The 23,016-nt window shown below is 38.0% G+C and overlaps 1 protein-coding gene across 3 annotated transcripts; it reads right to left on the reverse strand.

The window, feature by feature from the left end:
• Nucleotides 1–432: 432 nt before the first annotated feature.
• On the reverse strand, nucleotides 433–22,784 carry LOC129266930 (kin of IRRE-like protein 3). Of its 3 annotated transcripts, none has more exons than XM_064103067.1 (8): nucleotides 22,679–22,784; nucleotides 19,947–20,012; nucleotides 19,182–19,490; nucleotides 17,939–18,262; nucleotides 17,046–17,318; nucleotides 10,353–10,505; nucleotides 9,630–9,660; nucleotides 433–764 (listed from the first exon to the last, which is right to left on the reverse strand). In XM_064103067.1, the coding sequence occupies exons 2-8, from the start codon at nucleotides 20,008–20,010 to the stop codon at nucleotides 650–652; spliced, it is 1,269 nt and encodes a 422-aa protein (XP_063959137.1). In that variant the 5' UTR covers nucleotides 20,011–20,012; nucleotides 22,679–22,784; the 3' UTR covers nucleotides 433–649. The 3 variants fall into 3 exon arrangements, with proteins under 3 accessions (XP_063959137.1, XP_063959139.1, XP_063959138.1); XM_064103069.1 differs by lacking the exon at nucleotides 433–764 and adding an exon at nucleotides 2,881–3,560; XM_064103068.1 differs by lacking the exon at nucleotides 433–764 and adding an exon at nucleotides 2,881–3,560 and having other exon boundaries at nucleotides 22,724–22,780.
• Nucleotides 22,785–23,016: the final 232 nt, after the last annotated feature.

Below are 23,016 nucleotides of genomic sequence, written 5' to 3' on the forward strand. Positions count from 1 at the left end.
TATATGTCTCTCTTATGAGAAAACAGCTGCAGAAATTAATGTCCAATACATGAAATCAATTGTCAATCAAAATATAATTGTAAAAGGTTAAAATTTCACTAAACATTATTGCATATAATAAAATACTAAGATACAAGTGGGAATAACAAAATCATATTAATTTGCCCACTGCATGTTCATGAAGAGATGCAAAAACTGTTATACCGATATAACGCAAATCTTTAAAATGTCATAACCCTGTTTTTCCATTGATAAAATTGTTAATGCGTTGATTGTTTGATTTCCCTTTATCTATTCAAATCATATCATTTTCTGCCTGGAGTACCCGTTTAACGTGTATAAGAGTAGTCATAAAAAGAGTTCTGTTGCACCACCAAGAATAATGATAAGGTAAACACTTGCTTACGCTTAAAATCTAATTTTCACTTTTTTGTGTACTTTGGGCCTTTATCCCATAGAGACCTGATTATGAATTATCAGAATGATAAAGAGATAATTTGAAAAGAGAGCATTAAATCAAAGTAGTTGCACGAATGCATAAGAAACAAAAATATTTTTGACAAAATTATACAAGGTTTGTTTGAATGAATATGATCATAAAAATTTAGATTGAGTTTAAAGAGTAATGTTACACAGCAAATGTATAGAATCAAAAGAAAAGTTGAAAAATATCATTCTTGAGCAATTTCTCACCTCGATCTCTGCTTTGAATTATCTCATTGGCCACGTTGTTATTCACCCCCTGTGGTATATTCATTTCTTTTCTGTAGAAATGTGTATAAATTGATATGAGTTTATTCAATCTCATGAAAAATAAGAAATAATTTGTTTTACATTCACTCAAAGGCATTTCATGGCACATATATAATCAAGAACAATCGCAATGAGGGAAATGTTATAATAATCAGTGATGATTATCACCAAGAGCGTTTATTCATTATTAAAGTGTTTTAAGAATGGGATTAGGAAAAAAGTCTTAAAGTACGTCTACAATGAAGGGTCTGGGTTTTTTACCTATTGGAAATAAAATCATATGTATATGTATATCTGTTGGAATGAATTTATCCTTTGTCATTCTATTTCCGTCAGTTAAAGTGTATGTATCTGAGTAAAATGTATGCGTGAACGTTGGAATTTACTTTAATACTAGCTTGTGTTTTGAGGCGAAGTGTGTATGGTTAGAAATGTGAGTGTGTTCTGTGCTTTTCAGTGGTATAGGATGTTGTAAAGTTTGGTATAAATATGTGTGGTTATTTAGTATGGGCTGTTACAGTATCGGGTTTGAGGGTGTGCGAGAGTGGATGAATGTGTGGGTGAGTGAGTGCGAGGTTGTACGCGTGTGTTCGTAAGGTGAGTTAGAAGCAGGCCCCCGAAGCTCCGCCATTTTGTCGGGGACATTTGGGCAAATCCTAAGCAACCATTTGCATAAACATGAATAATTAATCAGTTCGCTACACATCCCAATAGACTATTAATGCGACGAAGCAGAACGCGGAGATCAGCATCACGCATGCGCATTGAGCGAGGTCAACTTTGAAACTTTCATGAAAGTTCATGTATTCATCACGCGATTAATTTACTGCTTACTACTTTTGACAAATCAGCGATCTTTAAGAGTCACCAATAGAGAATCCATGGAATCGGTACACATGAATGCAGTTCTGATCTTCTTTCCTTCCTCGAGATGGGGGGGGGGGGGGGAGGGGTCAATCGGTCTCTTTTTTTTTAATCTACTCTTTATTTTGCATTGATGCAAATGAAAGGGGCAGAATAACGAACGAGTTTATTTAACGATAACCAATAAGCCATTACAAAGCCGGCCCGTGCCCCCCCCCCCCTTTGAGAGGCAAAATAAAAAAATTGTAATGTAAATACAAGTGTGCCCCCCCCCCCATTTGAGAGTGAAGGCCCCCCCCCCTTTATTTTTGCTTGTCAAATTTGCCCTCGGGGAAAATTAATGTGCCCCCCCCCCCCCTCTTTCGAAAATCCTGGATCCGCCCCTGTTCTCTAGATTTTCTCTCTTCGGCTCTCTCTTTTTTTTTTTTTTTTTTTTTTTCTTTGCCTTCTTACAGTCTTATTATTCAATCACACACATAACACACTCTCCCTTCCGCAATTCATTAAACAAGAAAACAATACTGGGTGATTCCAACTTCGGCGTTGGTGTAGATGCTGGTGTGGATAGCACAATTCAAATTTTTATTCCTCCAAACCTAATATGAGTTAAAAAAAATAATCAAAATCATGTTATTAAAAGCTCAACATCAAGTGAGGTGAATCAATGAATCAATTTCATTATAATTATGGTGCTGTGCTGATGTAAAACTTGGTAAGATGCCACACCGAAAGATCAACAGCAAACATGAAATCCCCGTATAACTCTTTATTCTTTTTTACAAATATCTCTATCACATCTACCATGTCTACATCACAGCCATGGATCAAAAATACTTTTAAGGGGGGGGGGGGGGAGGTGGTGCTTTTGCCCTCTCCCCAAAAGATCATCATTCTCAAAAAGGATTACTTTTGTTTTCTTTTCAATGGAACTTATTTTTATTTGTCATACTTCTTTTTTTTATTTCTTTTTATTTTTTATTTTTATCTATACCTTTTTTTCATTATTTATTCATTTATTTGAATATTTGGGTTTTTTTTTTTTTTTTTTTTTTTTTTTTTGGGGGGGGGGGAATTTACAGGATATGTAAATACAACCCCCTCTATCCGGGATCCATGCCTGCGCAATGTAGGTCTCATTACTCTTATCTTTATGCTGCTTGTTCACTACTGCTCGCTCATTCTACAAGTACTTCCTGTCTCTCCTCAAATGACTTGATTCACCTAAACTCAAAGCTAAAAAGAATCATATAAGACTTGTTAATTCAGTGACAAAATCATGTTTAATTCATTTTATTCCAAATACATACGTCAGGTAACAATTTATTCCTCTTGACTCTAAAGATCAAATTTTGATCAAATCTCGTTCCCATGTGCTAAATATGAAATGATGGAAAGAGGCTACTGCCCTCTCAAACACAGATGTAGTGTCACATGCCCCCCTTCCCTGAATCCATTCATCATTATTTTTTGTAAAAAAAAAATCTTCATTAACAAAATTATTACACAAATGAAGAGTTTGGTTGCCGAAGGAATTAGATCTACTTTGCACCGTTCCGAAAAAAAAAATCATTTTTTTTTAATTATCCCATATTGCCATATTCTTACGAGAAACTAAATTTTCATAATCATTATTACCTATATTCACAATATCATTATAAAAACTACTGCTACAATCAGCACTATCATTATCAGTAAAATAACCCTATTCCTCCTAGATTGTGCATTTGCTTGCTGGGTGGTGAGGAGGCAAAGGGTTATCAGTACTCTATTCTAAATACATGAATGATAAAGTCATTACGTTTGATATAGGATAATTATTGGTATTTAATTTTTTGCCCTTTTTGAATCATGAGGGTCCTGCAGCTTACATTGTAGTATTCATTTGGTCTTGTAATTCTTGAGTCTCTATAACAGCGGATGTGAAGCAGAATCATGTTCCACGTCTGTTGAATAAAAAAATACATACAGAAAGGCAGGAATATTAGCAATTCAAGCCGTTGTTGTAAATAAAAAAACAAAAACAACTTACACTACCGGTATAAAGGTTTATAGAGCATAAGCTGAATGAGTCACCTTTGAAAAATCTGGTGTGGATAGAAGAATTAATGTAGGTAGTGAACAAATGAATTGATTTCAAAAGATTTTCCACTTGCTTAGTACACTTTTATATTTACTATTTACAAGCTTGATCTACGGTATTAAAAAACAAAATCCTAAAAGGATGATATTAATCGTCCCTTGATATTAAAGTGAAAATGAAAATGGAGCTTGAAGTCTGTCAATACTATTCTAACCTAGTCTCTGAGCTGATTTTACCGATCATTCAGTCACTATACTAAGTTAAATCTTGGTTTAATAAACACATGATTTTCGAAACTAAATATAGAGGTCTAGTCTTAAGTTATTGAGTCTAGATCTAGAATCCTAGATCTATTTAAAAATTTAATGATAGACGGTAACATTAATGTTTAAACAATTAAAGTCAACGACATAACTGTATTTTAATTAGGGCCTAGTTTGATTGTTAGGGTAGTGGGTAGTGACCTAGTTCACTGCTAGTTCACTGCTTCAGGGCGTGACGACCCTGCCTTACACGAGTCCCGGGCTCAGCTGGCTCCGGCTGACAGTACCCGGTATGGGCCCCTGTCCAGGGTGACGGACATCCAGCTATGGGAAAATAGCTAGGGAGTTAACCTCATTGAAAACCGGAGTGGAGCCCCGCAGGCGGTCTGGTGTTCGTCTCGACACTCTTCCGGCAGCTTCTGCAGCCAAACTGGTGCCAAATGTATTGTTCTGCTCTCCTTTGGACTACATCAGTGAGGCCGAGAGGGGGATTCTGACGATTGGGCTACCCAGGATCTCCATAGAAAGAGCCCAGGCTTGCGCTCTGGAGAGGACACTTCAGTGCCACTGTCAAAAGTGGCAGAAACAACACGGGAAGCAGCAGTCACGATTGGCGTAGGATTCAGGCGCTACGGGTTGCTTCCGTCGGTGGGAGGGATCTTCGTGTTCCACTGGTCAGCTACCGCCCACCTCAAGCTGGGCAGCCCCCAGTTAGTAAGGTGCTGACCCGCCACAGGCCGCCTGCTCCATCGGGTGCTTGGAGCTTAGAGAATTGACTCGACAAGCGGACTGAAACTACTGCACCAAGCAATAAACGAAATATAAAGAAAACCCCAGCCTTGCGTTTGGCAAGCTGGAACGTCAGGACTATGTGTCCTGGCATCTCAGACAATCTTCAAGAGGTCGATGACACCCGCAAGACAGCGATCATCGACCGCGAGCTAAAGAGGCTCAACATTGACATTGCGGCACTTCAAGAGACAAGACTCCCCTCAGAGGGGAGTATCAGAAAAGAGGACTACACCATATTTTGGCAGGGGAGAGAGCCACAGGAACGGCGACAGCATGGCGTTGGATTCGCAGTGAGGAACTCCTTACTCTCCTCGATTGAACCACCAAATAGAGAAACAGAACGCATCATTTCACTTTGCCTATCAACTGCCTCCGGTCTAGTGAACATCCTAAGCTGCTATGCCCCAACGCTCTGCAGTTCTGCAGAGACAAAGGACCAGTTCTATGAGCATCTGGACTCTGTCATTGCTAACGTCCCTGCCAACGAGCACCTATTCCTACTAGGAGACTTCAATGCACGGGTGGGAGCGGATCATGACTCCTGGCCCAAATGCATCGGACACTTCGGCATTGGTAAACTGAATGAAAACGGTCAAAGGTTGTTGGAAGTCTGCTCTTACCACAACCTCTGCATCACCAACACGTTATTTTCCACAAAACCATGCCACAAGGTATCCTGGAGACATCCCAGATCTCATCACTGGCACCAGCTAGACCTTGTCATCACAAGAAACTCATCCTTGAACAGTGTCCAAGTTACCCGAAGTTACCCCATGCGGATTGTGACACAGACCATTCACTGGTTGCTCAAAGCAGAAAGCTCGCCCACGCATCAACACTGCAAACATATCAAGTCGTGACCTGCAGGATCTCTTCGCCGACTCCATCGAACAGGCCCTCCAGGACTATCCTTCTGCTACTGCTGAAGAAAGATGGATTCACATTCGCGATGCAATCCATCACTCAGCCATGGAAGTATTCGGCAAGAGAGAAAAGCAGAACCCAGACTGGTTCATAGCTGGAATCACAGAGTTGGAGCCTGTCATTGAAGCAAAACGAGCAGCACTCGCTAACTACAAGAGTGATCCATCTGTGAAGACGCTCACAGCCCTCAGAAAGGCGAGGACGGATGTCAAACGGGTTGCTAGACGCTGTGCCAATGACTACTGGTTAGGCCTATGTCAGAGCATCCAGCTTGCAGCAGATAACGGCAACACCCGCGGTATGTACGCATGCATAAAGAAGATCTTTGGGCCAACCATCAAAAAGACATCACATCTCAAATCAACTACTGGGGAGATCATTACAGACAAGAAGCTTCAAATGGAGAGATGGGTTGAGCATTATGAAGAGCTTTACTCGCGTGAGGTGATAGTCAACGAAGCTACAATTGAGAGCATCGAAAGCTTACCTGTCATGGAAGATCTTGATACTGTACCGTCCTTAGAAGAGCTTACAAAAGCTGTGAACTCCCTGACCTCCGGCAAGGCTCCAGGAAAAGACGGTATACCCCCAGACCTAATCAAAGCCGGAAAGGACACTGATCTTCTACGCCTCCTCCATGAACTGCTCTGTCAATGCTGGAAAGAGGGAACAATTCCGCATGATATGCGCGATGCCAACATCATTACTTTGTATAAGAACAAAGGGGATCGCAGTGATTGTAACAACTATCGCGGAATCTCCCTCCTAAGCAATGTTGGAAAGACATTCGCCCGAGTGATCCGAACAGACTGCATTTGCTTGCAGCCCGCGTGTACCCAGAATCACAGTGTGGATTTCGGGCTGGAAGATCAACCATTGACATGATATTCTCCATTCGCCAACTGCAGGAGAAAAGCCGTGAGCAGAGACAGCCATTGTACATTACGTTCATCGACCTTACCAAGGCCTTTGACCTAGTCAGCAGAAAGGTTCTCTTCAATTTGCTTCAGAAGATAGGATGCCCTTCCACACTGCTTCAACTGATTGTATCATTCCATGATGATATGCAGGGCACCATCCAGAATGACGGCTCTACTTCTGCCCCATTCCCAATCAAGAATGGGGTCAAGCAGGGATGTGTGCTTGCCCCTACGCTCTTTGGGATCTTCTTTTCTGTGCTGCTTTCACACGCCTTCAGATCATCTAAGGACGGTGTGTACCTACACACAAGAAGCGATGGAAAACTACTCAATCTTGCACGACTTCAGGCTAAGACGAAAGTTAGAAAAATCCTGATTAGAGACATGCTGTTTGCTGATGATGTTGATCTGTCATCCCAATCCGAGGAAGGCCTTCAGAGACTAATTGACTGCTTTTCAGAAGCTTGTGAAGACTTTGGCCTCACCATCAGCCTCAAGAAAACAAACATCATGGGCCAGGATGTACGGAGTGTTCCAGATATCACCACTGGAAACTACACCCTTCAAGTGGTTGAAAACTTCACCTACCTCGGCTCCATGATTTCCAGCAAACTCTCTCTTGATCCCGAGCTCAACGTACGCATTGGCAAAGCAGCAACTATGATGTCTAAACTCTCAAAGCGGGCCTGGGAGAACACTTCACTAACCACCAACACAAAAATGAAGATCTATCAGGCCTGTGTGCTCAGCACTCTCCTGTATGGCAGTGAGTCATGGACCTTGTATGCACGCCAGGAGCGTCGTCTAAACGTTTTCCATCTCCGCTGTCTGAGACGAATCCTGAACATCAAATGGCAGGACTACATCCCAAACAAGGATGTCCTCAAGAAGGGAGGAATGACAACCATCTATGCTCATCTAACACAACGACGACTGAGATGGCTTGGGCATGTCACTAGAATGGATGACGGCCGTATTCCAAAAGACATATTGTACGGAGAGCTAGCGACCGAGACCAGGGCTGTTGGAAGACCTGTCCTTCGCTTCAAGGATGTGTGCAAGAGGGATATGAAGACCAGTGAAATCAAAACTGCAAACTGGGAAGCCCTAGCTGCAAATCGTCCCAAATGGAGACATGCTGTGAAGATGGGCATCCAAAGGAGCGAACAGAGAAGAGTAGATCAATGGGAGGAGAAAAGACAACTAAGACGACAGATAGCCATGGCTCCAACAGCTCAGCCACAAGTGACATTTGTATGCAGCAGCTGCAACAAGACCTGCTTCTCAAGGATTGGACTATTTAGTCATCGCAGGAGCTGCACTTTATGAATTAGGAACTAAAAGAAACTACCAGCGCAAACTCTATTGTCTCTCGAGACAGACAGATGCCAATATATATATAGTGTGATTGTGAGTGCCATTTCAAGTGACAGAAAATTCAGGCAAAAAAAAGGGAGTGTCATCTTAAACTGGGTCTGGGCCCTGACTCACTGAAATAATAGACTAGACTAGGTCTAGGCCTACATGAGGTCGTTTTGTTGTAGATCTACTTGTAGCCTAACAAATGTAATCGTAGCTTAATTAATGGGATTGTAAATGATTTAGACTCGATATTTGAACAGGGAAAAGAGAAATGTTTAGCCAAGACATGTAATCGAGTCTACCAATGAATTAAGCCTAACCGATAGGGCCTAGGCATGGTCTAACGTTAGATCGATCTGCGTTTAGTTAGGCTGTCCGAAGTAGCGACGTCCTCGACCCCTACCGAGGGCCAAGGGATATTTAACAAGTAACGTTACCGCCCGTACGTCTAAGGTAGATATTAACTTCAAAGTAAAACATGACAAGACTAAATGAGTTTTGGGAATGAAGCATTTTTACAACAACAAACAATCTAGGACTACGGTCCTATAATGTGAATTCAAAGAAAGGAACGGGTTGTCATTCATGGAACTGTGAATGTCTTTCTAAAAAAGATGGGTGCGCGAAAGATCACAGACACAGCTAGTCAAGCCTAGTTCCACCTGGAGCCGTGATCAGCGCACGCATCGAAATTTCAGAGAAACTCTCGCCCGAAAGTCTGGCGTGATGATATGAGGACTAAAATGGTAGCAGACAGATGTAGATCTACAAGTAATCTAGCCACCATCAAGATCACGACGATGGAAATAGTTTTGAGTTTTCGCAAGTCGTTTGCTTCCTGATTTTTCACATTTTATAATAACAAATTAATTCATGTTGTACCCAGACTGCTTGAGATCCCAACTAACATCAGACCATTAGATTTATTTTTTGTTATTTAATTGAAATTCAGTGTTAATCTGACAGTACTCACCGAAAAACTTTCAAGGAAATATTCTTCATCTGTGCGGGTGACGTCATCTTTCAGCCCTTACTTAATTAAGCGGAAGTGACGATAAAGGTCAAATTATTACGTACAAATTTGAATTCAAAAATACATTATTCATAAGGTAAGGTCCAATCAAATCGCAGTATTTTTTGATTACGCGAAGAAAAAATAAATGATTCTTTAGCAATATGCAAATGGTGCTTAGGATTTGGTTCAAATGTCCACAGGGGGGTGTGGCCAAAAGTGGTAAAAAATACGCTTATTACCATTGAGCTTCTATGGAGTGTCTGTACGTTATATGCAAATGTTATTTAAATGAGGCTTTTCCGCGGGTGCTACCTTTCCGTCTATACGTATTTATTTTTCGATGGTTAGAAGAGTGTGTGCATGCACGGGATGTGAGTTGTGTGTCAGAGGACGTGAGTGTTAGAGAGGGTGTGATGTGTTCGAGTGTGAGAGGGTGGAGGGGTGTGTATGATAGGGTGCAAATGTGAATGTGCAGGCAGTGTCTGTAAAAATGTGTGTACCTTAAAGATAAGTGTGAGTGCGTGGGTGTGCGTGGGATTATCTGAGTGGGTGTATGGGATTTCCGCCCGTGTAGTAATATAAAATGTGAGCGTAGGTGTTACCTTCTAGGGTTTGTTTGTATGTGTGCTCGACAAAATATAATTCCTTCTACTTACCTTTTATCATTCTTGTTTGACTCATGGAACTCTAGTAAATAGATATATAAATATACACGATTGCAATAGAGTGATGAAGAATTGAAATGTAGCAATATGTACACTGAGATTGCAAAATAAATTCAGGATGTCACTCGAGGACAGGATGTTGAAGACTTAATAAACCTTTGCTTTTTAACTTTCAGTTTTTTTATCTTTCCATGATAATAAAATTAACGTATCGATGACCATTGAAGATCCCACCTACTTAAGTTGTATTATGATTTAGTATTTCTAACACGATCTTATTAAGGGGAAATATGGTCAGATCTAGTTCACAGACCTTCTTTAGACAAACCAAAATACACGATATGAGTAGCGGGGAAAATGACAACTTTGCTTTAACTGTATTTGTATGATCATCATCGTATTCACAATATTATGTATGTTGTCTTTAAACAGTTATTTAACAAGAACCGTAGGGCAGAAAAATATCTTCCCACTCTGCGCCTTTACAGTTATATCACGGGGATCACCTTTGAACGTGCTCCTCTTGTAATGATTATCATAATTGTCATGATTATACTCGTTTAAACGGTTGGATGAGTATAACTTTAGGTCACATGTCCGTTGTCATACCTCGTCTTTGTAGTCAAGTTAAACAAGGTTTAGCGAATTACATTACATTACTTCTTCTTTTACATTCTCATCTACGCTATTGTAACAAAACTGCTGAGTAATCACCTGGTTTGGTTTTTCTCCTCAGAGGAATGAACTGTACAAAGTTGATGATAATAGAAGCTACTAGAAGGATGGCTAAGATAGCTATTCCAGCAGATGCTCCAGAACTCAGACCAGACGGTGAACAAGGACATGGTGTAGGCTCGGGTGTGGTCTCTGGTTGGAGAGAGAGTTTTATATCTGTTATTATAGATTGTGGAATTTAATTCGTATACCTGGAAAATCAGATTGATCATAGATGAGACAACCATACAGGTACATGTAGAAGGTCCATGCTTCAACTCAGTATTCGAGACCCTATTCTGTAATAAAACCCGCGCAGTTTGTCCATCATACAGGCTATCATTTTTAAATCGAATATGTCCATAATTATTCCAAATCTGCCCCGAAACATATCCACAATTTGTTATATACTGTCGTAAACAAAATTTCCTTTAAAAGATAAGACAAAATAGTCTTAATAAACTTATGGGCCCGGATTCATAGAGGGAAATATCTATTGAGATTTAGACCTAAAATCTGGGCATTCTAGATACATTTTTTTATTATAAAAATCAATACATCGCAAGCGCGAGCTGAAAAAAAAATTGATGGCGATCTGAAGAGGGTCAATTTAAGCACTGTTTCAAGCATCGTAGGGAAATTGTGAGGTGGATTTAGATTGTACTTCACAAATGATGCGAGCCCCAAGCGCGAGCCGATTTTTTTATTATCATTTTGACCAAGCACCCGGGAACGTTGTAAGGACAATTTGTCATCACATGAAAAATACTATTTTTTTCCATTCCTCTTCCTAAGCGCGAGATGAAACGAGATTAAACGCATTTTTAAATCGAAAACATGTATGTCCATAATTATTTCAAATCTGCCCCAAAACATATACACAATTTTTGAAATATTGTCGTAAACAGAATTGTCTTTAAAAGATAAGAAAAAAAGTCTTAACAAACTTATGGGCCCGGATTCACAAAGAGGACTGAGGAAAATCTATTGAGATTTAGACCTAGAATCTGGACATTCTAGATACAATTTTTTATTATGAAAATCAATAAATCGCAAGCGCGATATCGATATTCCATTCAGAAAAAAGGGACAATTTCGTTATTAGGAATTCATAGAACTGTACCTTAATTATTGATCAATCTTATATTAATGAGAACTCGAAATCTGTTCATATTAAAAGGGAATGAAACCTTTGGAACAAGTAGGCTTGTGTCGAAACAGAAAAATCAAAGAATAAGAACAAAGAAAGTTTTAGAAAAATTGGACAAATAATGAGAAAGTTATGAGCATTTGAATAATGCAATCACTAATGCTATGGAGATCCTCCCATTGGCAATGCGACAAGGATGTGTGATGTCACATGTGAACAGCTTTCCCTTTGATGGACTATAAAATACCCTCAAAATGTCTCTTTTTGCTTTTTCTTATGGTGATACAAACTGTTTATCCATGATGTTTTCTTTAGAAATCTGTATTACATGCCCTCCTATAGAAAGAACACATGATCTACTAATAGATGTGATAAAAGAGGCAATTTAAGTGAAATACATACTAAAGTAATGGGGAGAGTTGTGACATCACACATATTTGTCGCATTGCCAATTTGAGGATCTCCATAGCATTAATGATCTGAAATATTCAAATGCTGATAACTTTCTCATTATTTGTCCGATTTTTCTCAAACTTTCGTTGATCTGTTTCTTTGATTTTTCTGTTTTCACACAAGCTATCTTGTTCTAAAGGTTTCATTCTCCTTTAAGGCCTGAAAACTGGACATTCTAAGCATTTTTCAAATATTGTTTTACGCCTACTGGTGCACATAATTTATGGTAATCCTCCTATGCAGAGCTAATCGGCCGTGGAGTGCAGGAGACCCATGTGCAGGAGAATGGCTTGATGCGCGCGCAGTTGCGGTAGCGTGGTTTCGGTTTTCCTACACTCTTAGTTTTTATTAGTCAAGCGGGGGCAAAGATTTGCCAAACTGGCAGTACAAAAAATCGTCACGCCATTATGACGATCACTAATATGACAATTGACAAATCATTTTAGTAATTTGACAAATAAAAAATCGGGAAATACTAAATTACGTCTCTACGTAACGAATATAAATCCTGTTTTGACAAATTACTTTAACTGACGAATCCAACAAGCACGAATTGACAAATGGAATATTGTCAGTCCGATTGCAGACGACGTATCTTATCAGACTTGAAAAATTGAGGGACAAATTTAGACATACAATATGAATATGGGAATGAAAATTTTGGAAAAACTTAAAACGGGTTTCCTTATGTTAAAATATTTGTCAAAATTCACATCGTGCGCATGCGCCCTGCCTGCAGAGCAATTTTTTTAAATCTTGGTATCGCCATTCGATCGCAAACTCTCGCCTCCCTAACTGTCTCCAGGCCCGGCACTTCAGAGCTATAAGATCTCCATCGAAATAGGAACCTTGTAAATAAAATTTTGAAGAAATAAATTTACACCTCGTCTGGAGCCCAGCCACAAAAAAAGCATAATAAATGGACTTCGGACCCTATTATGCCTTCAATACCAAAGCAAATTTGCATATTGAAAGCAAATAAACACCAAATCGACATTGATCTTTGCATATCATAATGTAACTTGGTACACCGCACAACATTCATTTGGCCACATTGCTCACTGAGTTTGGGGAAGGTGTGACATGTTGAATCTTTAAATGGCAATTCCCCATCTTTGTAAGAAAATTAACAAAAAAAATATGGGATAAGGGAATATGATTGCTCTTTGTACACATTGTGTGTATGTACTAGCTTTCCTACGAAATGAGCATATTGAATGCTTACGTCCAAATTGAATCCATACTGTCCCATTTACTCATTATTCCGACATCATGGACATGCATTTTGTGATAAATTACGTTTGTTTCCTTATTTCAACTGTGCAAAGAGAGAAAGTGATTGTTATTATCATCATTTTGTTTATATTTTTCAATTTATTATTTTTCTCGTAATGATAAATGACTTCAAAACAAATTATTGTATGCATATGTTTGAATATGTTGATGATTTAACTCTGGTGGAATGTCGTAAATCAAACCAACTTTTAAACATGCAAGAAACAGTAACATGTCTTTATAAATGGGCTGAATCCAATAAAATAAAAATCCAGTGTGACCAAAGTAAGGGGCCGCTAAAGCGGGGGGGGGGGGGGCTTTAGCCCCTCCCCCCCCCCACTTTTTTCCAAAACCGTGTACAAAAACGTAAAAATGGCCATAGGATTGTGATTTTTTGCATGGCCGCCCCCCCCCCCCCCCTTTGAAAACATTTGCGCGGCACCTGCAAGTGAAATTACTTGGTATTACAATCCGGGACGACTTTAAGTGGGAGGCACAAATATTTCTGACATTGAAAACAGAGCGAATGCAAAACTATAATGCTCCGCACTTTAGTAAAATACGGTCTTTTTCAGGAGGATTTAGTTACAATTTTCATTGGATATATTCGCCTAATACTTGACAATACCGCTCCAGTTTGGAGCGGAGGTCTCACAATTGCGCAAAGACAATGTTTAAAAAGAATACAAAAAAAAAACGCACCTTAAGAATTATCTTTAGAAATGATTATGATTGTAACACTGCTACTCTTACTTTGTCAAAATTACAACAAGTAGAAAAAACATCGAAATGATCTGAGTTTCGCCTTCTTTAGAAACACATTATTATATACAGTTCAGTAAGAATAATTAATTACTCAACGATTGCAAACAATAAATTGACGAAAGACAAGAAAGATATACGAAGCAAGATGTACAACTAAGCGTATGTGGAGCAGCCCAATCCCTGATCTGATCCGTTTGTACAACAAAAACCCTTGATGATTATGCTTTTTGTATTGTATTGTATATTACTGTTAGAAATATTTGTCATGATCATTGCCGTAACTTGCCCTATCTGTTTATGTATTTGTCATATGTTCTTGTCAGGATCAATCTTACCGTCCCTAATGGTTTTCTTCTTCTTCTTTTTTCTATCTAACTTCTCTAACTCTGAACTCTTTCCTTGCCTTCTCCTTTCCACAAATCTTTCTTGATCCTGACAATATAAAATTATGCATGAATGTAATTGTAATAGTGTTAATTGTATCATAAGATCAAAGCTATACAGTATAATATCCACTTTGCACACTTGAACATTGTACTGTAATTAATGAAAAGCACACTTGTATTCTGAATGTGTAATTTACATGCAATTCAGTTTGTTAAAGGGGAATCCAGCCTTGGCCATAAAATGTTGTGTCGGGAAGGAGAAAAATAAATTAAACAGAATGGTGAAAGTTTGAAAGAAATCGGACAAGCAATAAGAAAGTTATAGCTGCTTTAAAATTGAGATCACTAATACTATGTAGATTTCAAATTGGCAACTGAGTAAGTAAATTATGACAAGGGGCAAGGACAACTTTCCCATAGGCCATGTACTTTATTATCAGGGATTTGTGGTTTTCTCCTAAGTACCCATTCCCCTGGGGCAGTAATCTAAATATAACCCAGGTAGTATATCGTTTTATGTCCTCATGAAAGAAAAATATAATGTGAAATAAAACTTTTGGGAAAAATGAAATTTTAGCCATAATATGTATTGGAGTACATGGAAGAGTAGTCCTTGCCTTACATCACTATGACATCCCATATGCGGCCAATTTGAAGTCTCCATGGGTATAGTGATTACCAATATTTACAACATTTAAAAATTCATAACTTTCTTGTTGTTTGTCCAATATTGTTCAAACTTTCACCAATCAACTTGTCTGATTTTTCTTTTCCTTATAAAAACAAGTTTTTATTTGGATTGGATTCCCCTTTAACTGCAATATGTGGAGAATTGTAATAAATACCATTTATCTATCTATCTTGCGGAAGGGGTCTATACAAAAGCAATTTCCTCTACATACATGTTATCCACGTACAAATCACATAATATATACGAGCACACCCACGCACCCGCCCTCACACACACACGTGCGTTCACACCCTCCCTTACACTGAATGCTGGTTTCGGGATAAAAAATAATCGGCAACAAATTACATCCTGACAGACAGAAGGAAGGGACTTTGGCGCTATAAGAAAATATAAAATCTGCGGGGTCACAGGAAGAAATTCCTAAACGAGAACAAACTTATCACACGGAAGGGTTGAAACCCGGAGGCCAGTGGATACCATGCGCGACCACAAAAAAAAAACGTAAAAAGGATGTCTTTTTCCAAATAGGGCACGTTACGTACGTAACGTAATAACGGTGTCAAAAACACTAAAATAATGGGAAAAAGGGTAGGGGAAGGCGGGGTAAGTTGAGCCACCACCCCCAGGCCAATAATGAATGAGTCAGAAATCGTGGTGGTGTCATGTATTGATGACCCAGTACAAAACCTTTAACTCCATCACATTGTTTTCAACTTTGAAACAAAAAGTACTTTTTTAGAGGGAAAAATACAATTTTTTTTTCCAAAAAAAAAAAGAAAAAGGTGTGAAATAGATAAAGTGCTTTTAGTGTATTAGTGTTATTATTTATGGAGAATTAACAAGTGAAAAGACGGGAGGGCAGGGGGGGGGGGCAAGCTGCCCCCCCTGGCGGATGCGGGAGAGTAAAAAAAACGGGGAAAAGAGAAAAGAGAGGGAGAAAGAAAGGGAAAAGGGAATGAAAGGAAAGGGGAAAGGGACAGGAGGAAAACGTAAGGGAAAGGAAAAAGTGAAAAGATAACGAAAAAAATATATTTCATTTTAAATGGAAATGGAAGGAAAGCGGGAAAAGGAAAGGAAGAGAACATTTGAGAAAGAACAAATCATTCCGAAATAGGCCTATGTAATGCAATAGCATGATGGAAAATAAATTAAAAGATGACAAAGTGGCAAACAAAAGCGGGAAACAAAAGGTGGAATGGAATTAATCAAAAGCTAAATTGGAAAACAAAGAAAGGGGACAAGAATAATAAAAAAACACTTAACACAACCGGGCTGCCGAGGATTGAAAATAAAGAGCGGGAAGAAAGATGGACAGCATACAATATTGTGCGATAAGCGTGCTAAATTTTATGCAAATAAGCTACTGGGGCTTTGCCCCAGACCCCACGCAGTAGGGGCTCTCCATCTATAACTTTCAAATGAGTCTATAACCCCCCCCCCCTGTAGTGACCCTTCCCACATTAAGCTTTACGTTCAACTACTGGCGCAAAGGCGAGGGGGGGGGGTTCCACACCCAAGAGGAAATAAAATAAATTATAGGAGACAACGCATAATGAAATTAATGGAATCAGTGAAATGTGTTATTTGCTGAATATAATGGAAAAATCTGTCACATAATTACAATTTAATTTCAATCGGCAAACTTTTCCTGGTCGCTTTGCTCGTTGGCAATATTTTTTTACAAAATTTCCTACATTGCTTTGTTTTGCCCCCTCAATTTTTTTGGTTCATTCCGCGAGTGGGTTTGATAAATGTGTTGTATAAAAGCTATATTCTGTATATACCCGCGATTTGATTAAAAAAAAACCGGCAATCTGCGAGGTTGAAATGGATCTGATATCAAGAAGTTCCGGGGCTCCTCCCGGACCCCAACCGCATAGCACTGCCGTATATGAGGGGGGGGGGGGGGGGGGCAACAAATATTTGTTTAGGGTAAAGATAAGAATCCGAATTTAAAAGGTATATTTTCTTACTTGTTGGGTCATATGTAACTGCTGCACTAATTGATGTATTTCCAAGGTAATTACCAGCCATACACGTGTACTCTGTTCCAACTTCAGGATTTGAAACAGTGACATCATTCACACTTTCCATTGATTCATGTATCAGGGTACCATTAGAGAATATATAGTAGTTTCTCATTGTTGGAGTAGGTTCACTCTCTGCAGTACATGTCACTCCGATGCTGTCTGTTCCATCGGTTACATGCTCAGCAGTGACAGTAGTACCAGCACTAGATGGAGAGGCTAGGTTGGGAAAAAAATATATATATTGAATAGATTAAAATTGGCCATGTTCTTTATTGTTAGATTCAATAGCATAGAGGTGTCAAATGTATTTCCCCTAAAATTATGTTTATCCATCCTTATATATGCACAAAGTAATTATTTGAAGAAAACAAAATTTCACTTCAGTTGTATTAAACATTGTACTCACAACGTGGTTTTCTCTTATAAGAAATAATAATGAGATACTGAACAGTAAGCTGCCTTCCAGTTTATATATCATTTTATATCAGATTCATCAGCTTTTATTTAAATCAGGAAGATCTCATCATACAAACAAATAGGCTGCCATGTTGTTCAGAGGGTAATCCAATCCAAATTAAGTAGTTTTAAGGAAAATGAAAAATCAGACGAGTAGATAGTAGGTGAAAGTTATGGAGACTTCAGATTGGCAGCAATGGTGATGTCATAGTTATAGAAAATGCCATGGCAACTCTTCCATTCACTCCAACACATAAAAAAATTTTTTAAAGGTTTTACTTCACACTATATTTTTATGTAATTAGTACATAAACGATACGCTACTTATGTTATATCATGGTCACTGCCCTAAGTAGCGTGTACAGTGTAGGCCTTCTTACTATGAATATCTAAATCTCTTGATTCCTGTCTTTCCAGCTCTGTAAGGTGATATCCAGTAGCCCGACATTCCAAAGTCTGTAAATGATTTTCTTGAGTTGCTGGGAATGTGAACACATTATTTGTATTATATAATGGTGGTGTAGCTTTTGGGTATGTTTCAACTATCGTCTTCCCATTGCCATCAGTCTGTTCAACACCATTCAGATACCATGTGATGTTAACTGGTGGTTTGCTTCCAACAACTTCACATGTTGCTTCATACATATCCTCTCCACTGCTACTTAAATGACTTCTTACAGTTGGTTCAGTTAAACTTCCTGGAGCTAAAATCAGAATACAAAAAAATATGCAAGTGACAATTTAATGATACACATTACTTAGGTTTATACGGGACCCTGTAGAAAACAAGTGGCATACTGGTCTTAAAAATAACTAAATAATAGGAATAAAGAAAATTGGGACAAAATTAAAAGGTGACCTGTCGATTTTGACAGACGACCGGAGTATGATTTTCTGTCAAAAATAAGGAATGGGAAAATTGGGGCATGACATCATGAACAGTATTGCATATTGCTTCATACATATCATCATTGTTGACCAAGTTACTGATCACAGTCAATGTCATAGTTGGTGCAGCTTAATTAAGAAATGAATAATGCAGGTTAACTCATTGACAAATCTAAGGCTTTGGATATGTTTGGTTTACGGTTTACTTTCAGCCTTCAAGAAAAACCGCACCTCTAATACGTTGGAAGGCGAACTATTCTCTTAAAATCTATTTGTACTTCCCTTCATTATATTGTGTTAATCTTTTTAAATCTCAGATGAATTAGAACGCTTCAAACTAAATTGTATTGCATTGGTTGTAAATTATGTTACCTGAATTTAAAAGTTAATCATTTCAAACACTGAACACTTCAAAACAAATTTCTTTTACAAGAATGTAACATCCATACAAATTTGATTACTTACTTATATTCATAAAATGAACATTAACTGCAAGGGTCGGAGAATAACTGATCGCGCTTTCACACCTATAAGTGAACAATGATATATAGCACACCTTTTCCTCATCGACCAAGGTCCAGCCGCGCAGGTGAGCGGATGGTGAAATACTAGTTTTTCCGGTAGAGAAAACTATCAAAGATGAAAAGGGTAAGATTGATTCTAAAAATTATTGTTTCATTTCTTAGCATAATAGAATGGATTATGTGATGATTAATAACCATACAATGTTCTCACCTTCTACTACAAAGTCCATACTACCATCAGTACTCGGAATATCACATCTATAGACCCCATCATCTGTTACTTCTGCACTAGAAATTGTCATCACTGATTGTGTATTTGTCAGGGAAGTTACATCAAAGTTACTAAACTTTTCATCATCAGTGATAGGGACTGTTCCAGCAAAGATACTTTCACCTGTACTATCATCTACCCATATAATTGCAGCTGCTGTTCCACCTGTAATATCACATGTGAGTGTGACATCAGTTCCAGCTGCTGCTGGTGAAGTACCGGTTACAGTTGCTGTTTGCCCATTGGTTCCTGGAATAAATTGGGTGAAAAATAAACAAATTAATTAAAAATTTCTGGTATTTGTGGTAAAGTTTTAGAAATCGTTTTTGAATACACAACCTGTAGCCTCTCACTGCTTTAAAGCTTTGGTTGCCAAGTATTTACTTGACCACTCGTAAATCTTGCCCTTGTAAAAACTGACCTCACCAAATAACAATATTGACGTATATGTTTAATGCAACTGTTCTTGTTTTTTTGAATAACTGATTTTTATTTATTTCAGGTTATATTTTTCATATGTCAAAGATGATTGTATAGGAGATGCCTAGCTAAAAACTAAAAATTTCTTGTTTCACAGAACTAATCACAAATATTTTGAACAAAATCCCTCATTTATCCTTTGCTGATGATCAACGACTCAGATATAAAAATGAAATCACTTCCTTCGATCACTCCTAATCCTGTAAATAATTTCAAGATAATTACCTAAAACAAGCACCAGAACTGAGAGTACACGCCATGAAACCAGGCCAGCCATCGTCTTGGTCATGTCTATGTTAAACAGCATGTGGTATTATAAATTTATTCTTTCCCGTGGAATGTTTTTTGCTTGTTACGATTGTTTGCGTTCGCGGAGCGGGGATGGCCGCACCCTTTCAAGAAAACCGGGGGAACTTTTCTCAAAAGGGTGGGTTGACTGGTATCTTGTAACAGTTTTTATTTGTGTGTCTGTGTAAGTTTGTTTGATGATATGGATGTTTATATAGGTTGAATGAGGGTGTGTGTAGGTGCGTATGTGTAGCTGAGAAAGGAAAGAATTAAAAAGAAAACACTTATTTCTGTGCATTTTTATTTTGACTGATCTATTTTGAATAGTCTCGGCGATGTGCGGCGACCGGGTTGCGGTACATGGAATACTCCTACTAGCAACTTGCGATAGAAAGCCAATTCTAAAGTAATGTGCTTTAGTGGCGTACATATGACGCTCATGACAAAGAAAAGTAAATACAAAAGGGAAGAGAGAAGTGTGAAATATATTATTTGCTAAATATTATGTAATACTAGTAATTGGATTGTTTGTAATAAGAATATCAAATTTTTTGCTCGCTCATAACTTTTTAAAAAATTTTGCCCGATACGCCATATGCGGCAGGGTTCACCCCTCAAATTTTGTTTTACTCAATATTCCACCGTTTTAATTCGTCACACAATATACAATACGCTGTAATGAAAAATAATATGCCGTATGTATATAGCGCTTAAAGGTAAAATACAGTAGTTGCAGCAAACAATGGTACATTAATGAAAACTTATATTTGTAAAATCATGAAATCTTAGCTCAAAATAGATAATTCTAATGATCACTAATACAGAAAAGCATATATAGAACAGTGTATTAATATTGCTTCGAAAAATACATTTGATGGAATTCCCTGTTTTTTTGCTAATTTCTCAGCAATTACGCATTTTATTCCAGAGGTATTTGGCACATTTTTTTTATTTACACATACAAAACACTTTAGTGGTAATTTAGGTTTAAACTTATTTTGAGATCGTTACCACAACTGGTATTTATCTTTAATACAATGTTGCCATTTCTCTTTATGGTATTGTTGGGGGTTCCTGAATTACTTTATTATGCAATTTTATCTAAAATAACAACAAAAAACTGGAAGCTCTCTTCTTTTTTCTCTCTTAATAATCAGTGGCGTAATGAGCCCAAAAATTGAGGGAGTCGAATATGTAATATACGGCAAAATTTAATGAAAGTTGTGAGCGGGCTAGCAAAAATTCTGACATTTTTATCTCAAAAATCAAATTTTGTATCAGATTTTGAGCTTAAGAATATTTAGAAAATTATTTCAATTTTCTCCCTTCTCTTTCTTTTCTTTCCTTACCTTTTCATTCTTTTTCTATTTTTGTCCCCCCCCCCCCCCCCCCCCATCTGTACGCCACCGGCCACTGATATTAATCTTTAAAAAATCGTTTATTGTTATTATTGGATGAATTACTTTCATTAAATCGATTGGTTCAGAAAACTTCTAAACACAGCCTTTCGTGAAAATCTACCACCGGTTGTCCCGAAGAGGTGCGTTAATTTGAATCCCCTCCCTCAACCCACACAAGTTCCCTAGCTTTTCTCGAAAGGGTACGGCCATCCCAGCTCCGCGGACGAAGACAATCGTAACAAGGCGAATGTTTTGACTTCATATGGTTACCAAGTCAAGTTCATCTCCAAGATCTAGTTTTTCAAAGTAAAGATACATGTATATAGTGTATTAAAATCATTTATGATAGATAACCAATTATAATTGATTGATTCGTTTTAAATTGCATTGAAATCATTGAATATCAATAAATACATTTTCAAAACGAATTAATCAAATGGAACATACGCTTATAAATGGCTTATACTAATTGGGCTCTACCTTTCTTCAAGATTGTCTTGCACTCTCATCATTATGGGCCCTCAACTTTTCTACTCCCGATTCGTTAATCCTAATCAACCAGAAATAGAAAGTTGCTAAGTACAAGTTTGTATATTCTGATTCGACTTCTATAAGAGAGTACTTGAAAGTAATCACCTTATCAGCAACCTTGGGAAACTTTTCTGATTAACGTAATTGGCACTTAATAGCATGGTGATACTATCGATAACTCTGTCACTCTTGACTGAAAAAATTAAATTAAAGCAAAATATCATGTCATTCGGCATATATGGCATGGGGGTACACGATATTGTACGTCGGTCTTTGCGATTTTTTGTTCTTAGAACGGGCCCTTTGCGCACTAAATAAATTGAGAGATTGGATATAAGTAGGTGATATAGGTCCCTTAGTACAGATATAGATCATAACCTGACATTGGTATCCCATTACTTTGGAAGAGGATTTATATCCAACAGAAAAAATATATATAAAGTCAGGGCATAACTTCACAAAATTCGTCCAGAACAGTATGTGTGATATCATCCACATCATATCTGTTTAAGCATGGCCCGGAGAAGCGGTGCCGCACCATATAGGCAACAACACATGGAAATCAGGTTGGTATACTAAAATGTATACATTTTACCAAAATCACCTAAATGTTGTTAATTTTGGAGCCTTACACCCCCTTTTTCGCTTGTCAATTTTTTCTGGGCCCAATCACAATAAACAATAAGTTCATATCACATTTTACCACACTGTACACAATAGTACATATAAAAAACTCACCTTATCCAGTTACCAACGATACATTTTGTTTGTATTCGTCTTTACCTTTTTGGTATGTTTGGCGAGTACAGTGCAGCTCTGCGAGCTCTGAATTCATTTTGTCAATGTAAACAAATTTTTCTCGTGTTCCTGCTTTCAAAGTTGAATCTCCAGTCAGTATATCATATATGTATATCCGTTTGTCATGTTATAAAGAGGGCGTTACAACAAATATAGTCGGGGTTATAATTGAGGACGATGCAGCCTGGAAGGTAAAGAAAATTTCACTTGGTTTTTCTAGACAAGTTTTTCATGCTTCACCATGTTCACAAGAATGTATCAGTGAACAGTAAATATTA

The sequence above is a fragment of the Lytechinus pictus genome, chromosome 8 (assembly GCF_037042905.1).
Source record: "Lytechinus pictus isolate F3 Inbred chromosome 8, Lp3.0, whole genome shotgun sequence".
NCBI lineage: Eukaryota > Metazoa > Echinodermata > Echinoidea > Temnopleuroida > Toxopneustidae > Lytechinus > Lytechinus pictus.

What these genes read in the sequence shown, in the direction of transcription:
- LOC129266930 (XM_064103067.1), bottom strand. Translation starts at nt 20,010, where the DNA reads ATGACCAAGACGATGGCTGGCCTGGTTTCATGGCGTGTACTCTCAGTT. An exon ending in AAGAGATTTAGATATTCATA is followed by an intron (nt 17,319 to 17,938) that starts GTAAGAAGGCCT and finishes TTCCCAACCTAG; the next exon opens with CCTCTCCATCTAGTGCTGGT. An exon ending in AGTTACATATGACCCAACAA is followed by an intron (nt 10,506 to 17,045) that starts GTAAGAAAATAT and finishes CTCTCCAACCAG; the next exon opens with AGACCACACCCGAGCCTACA.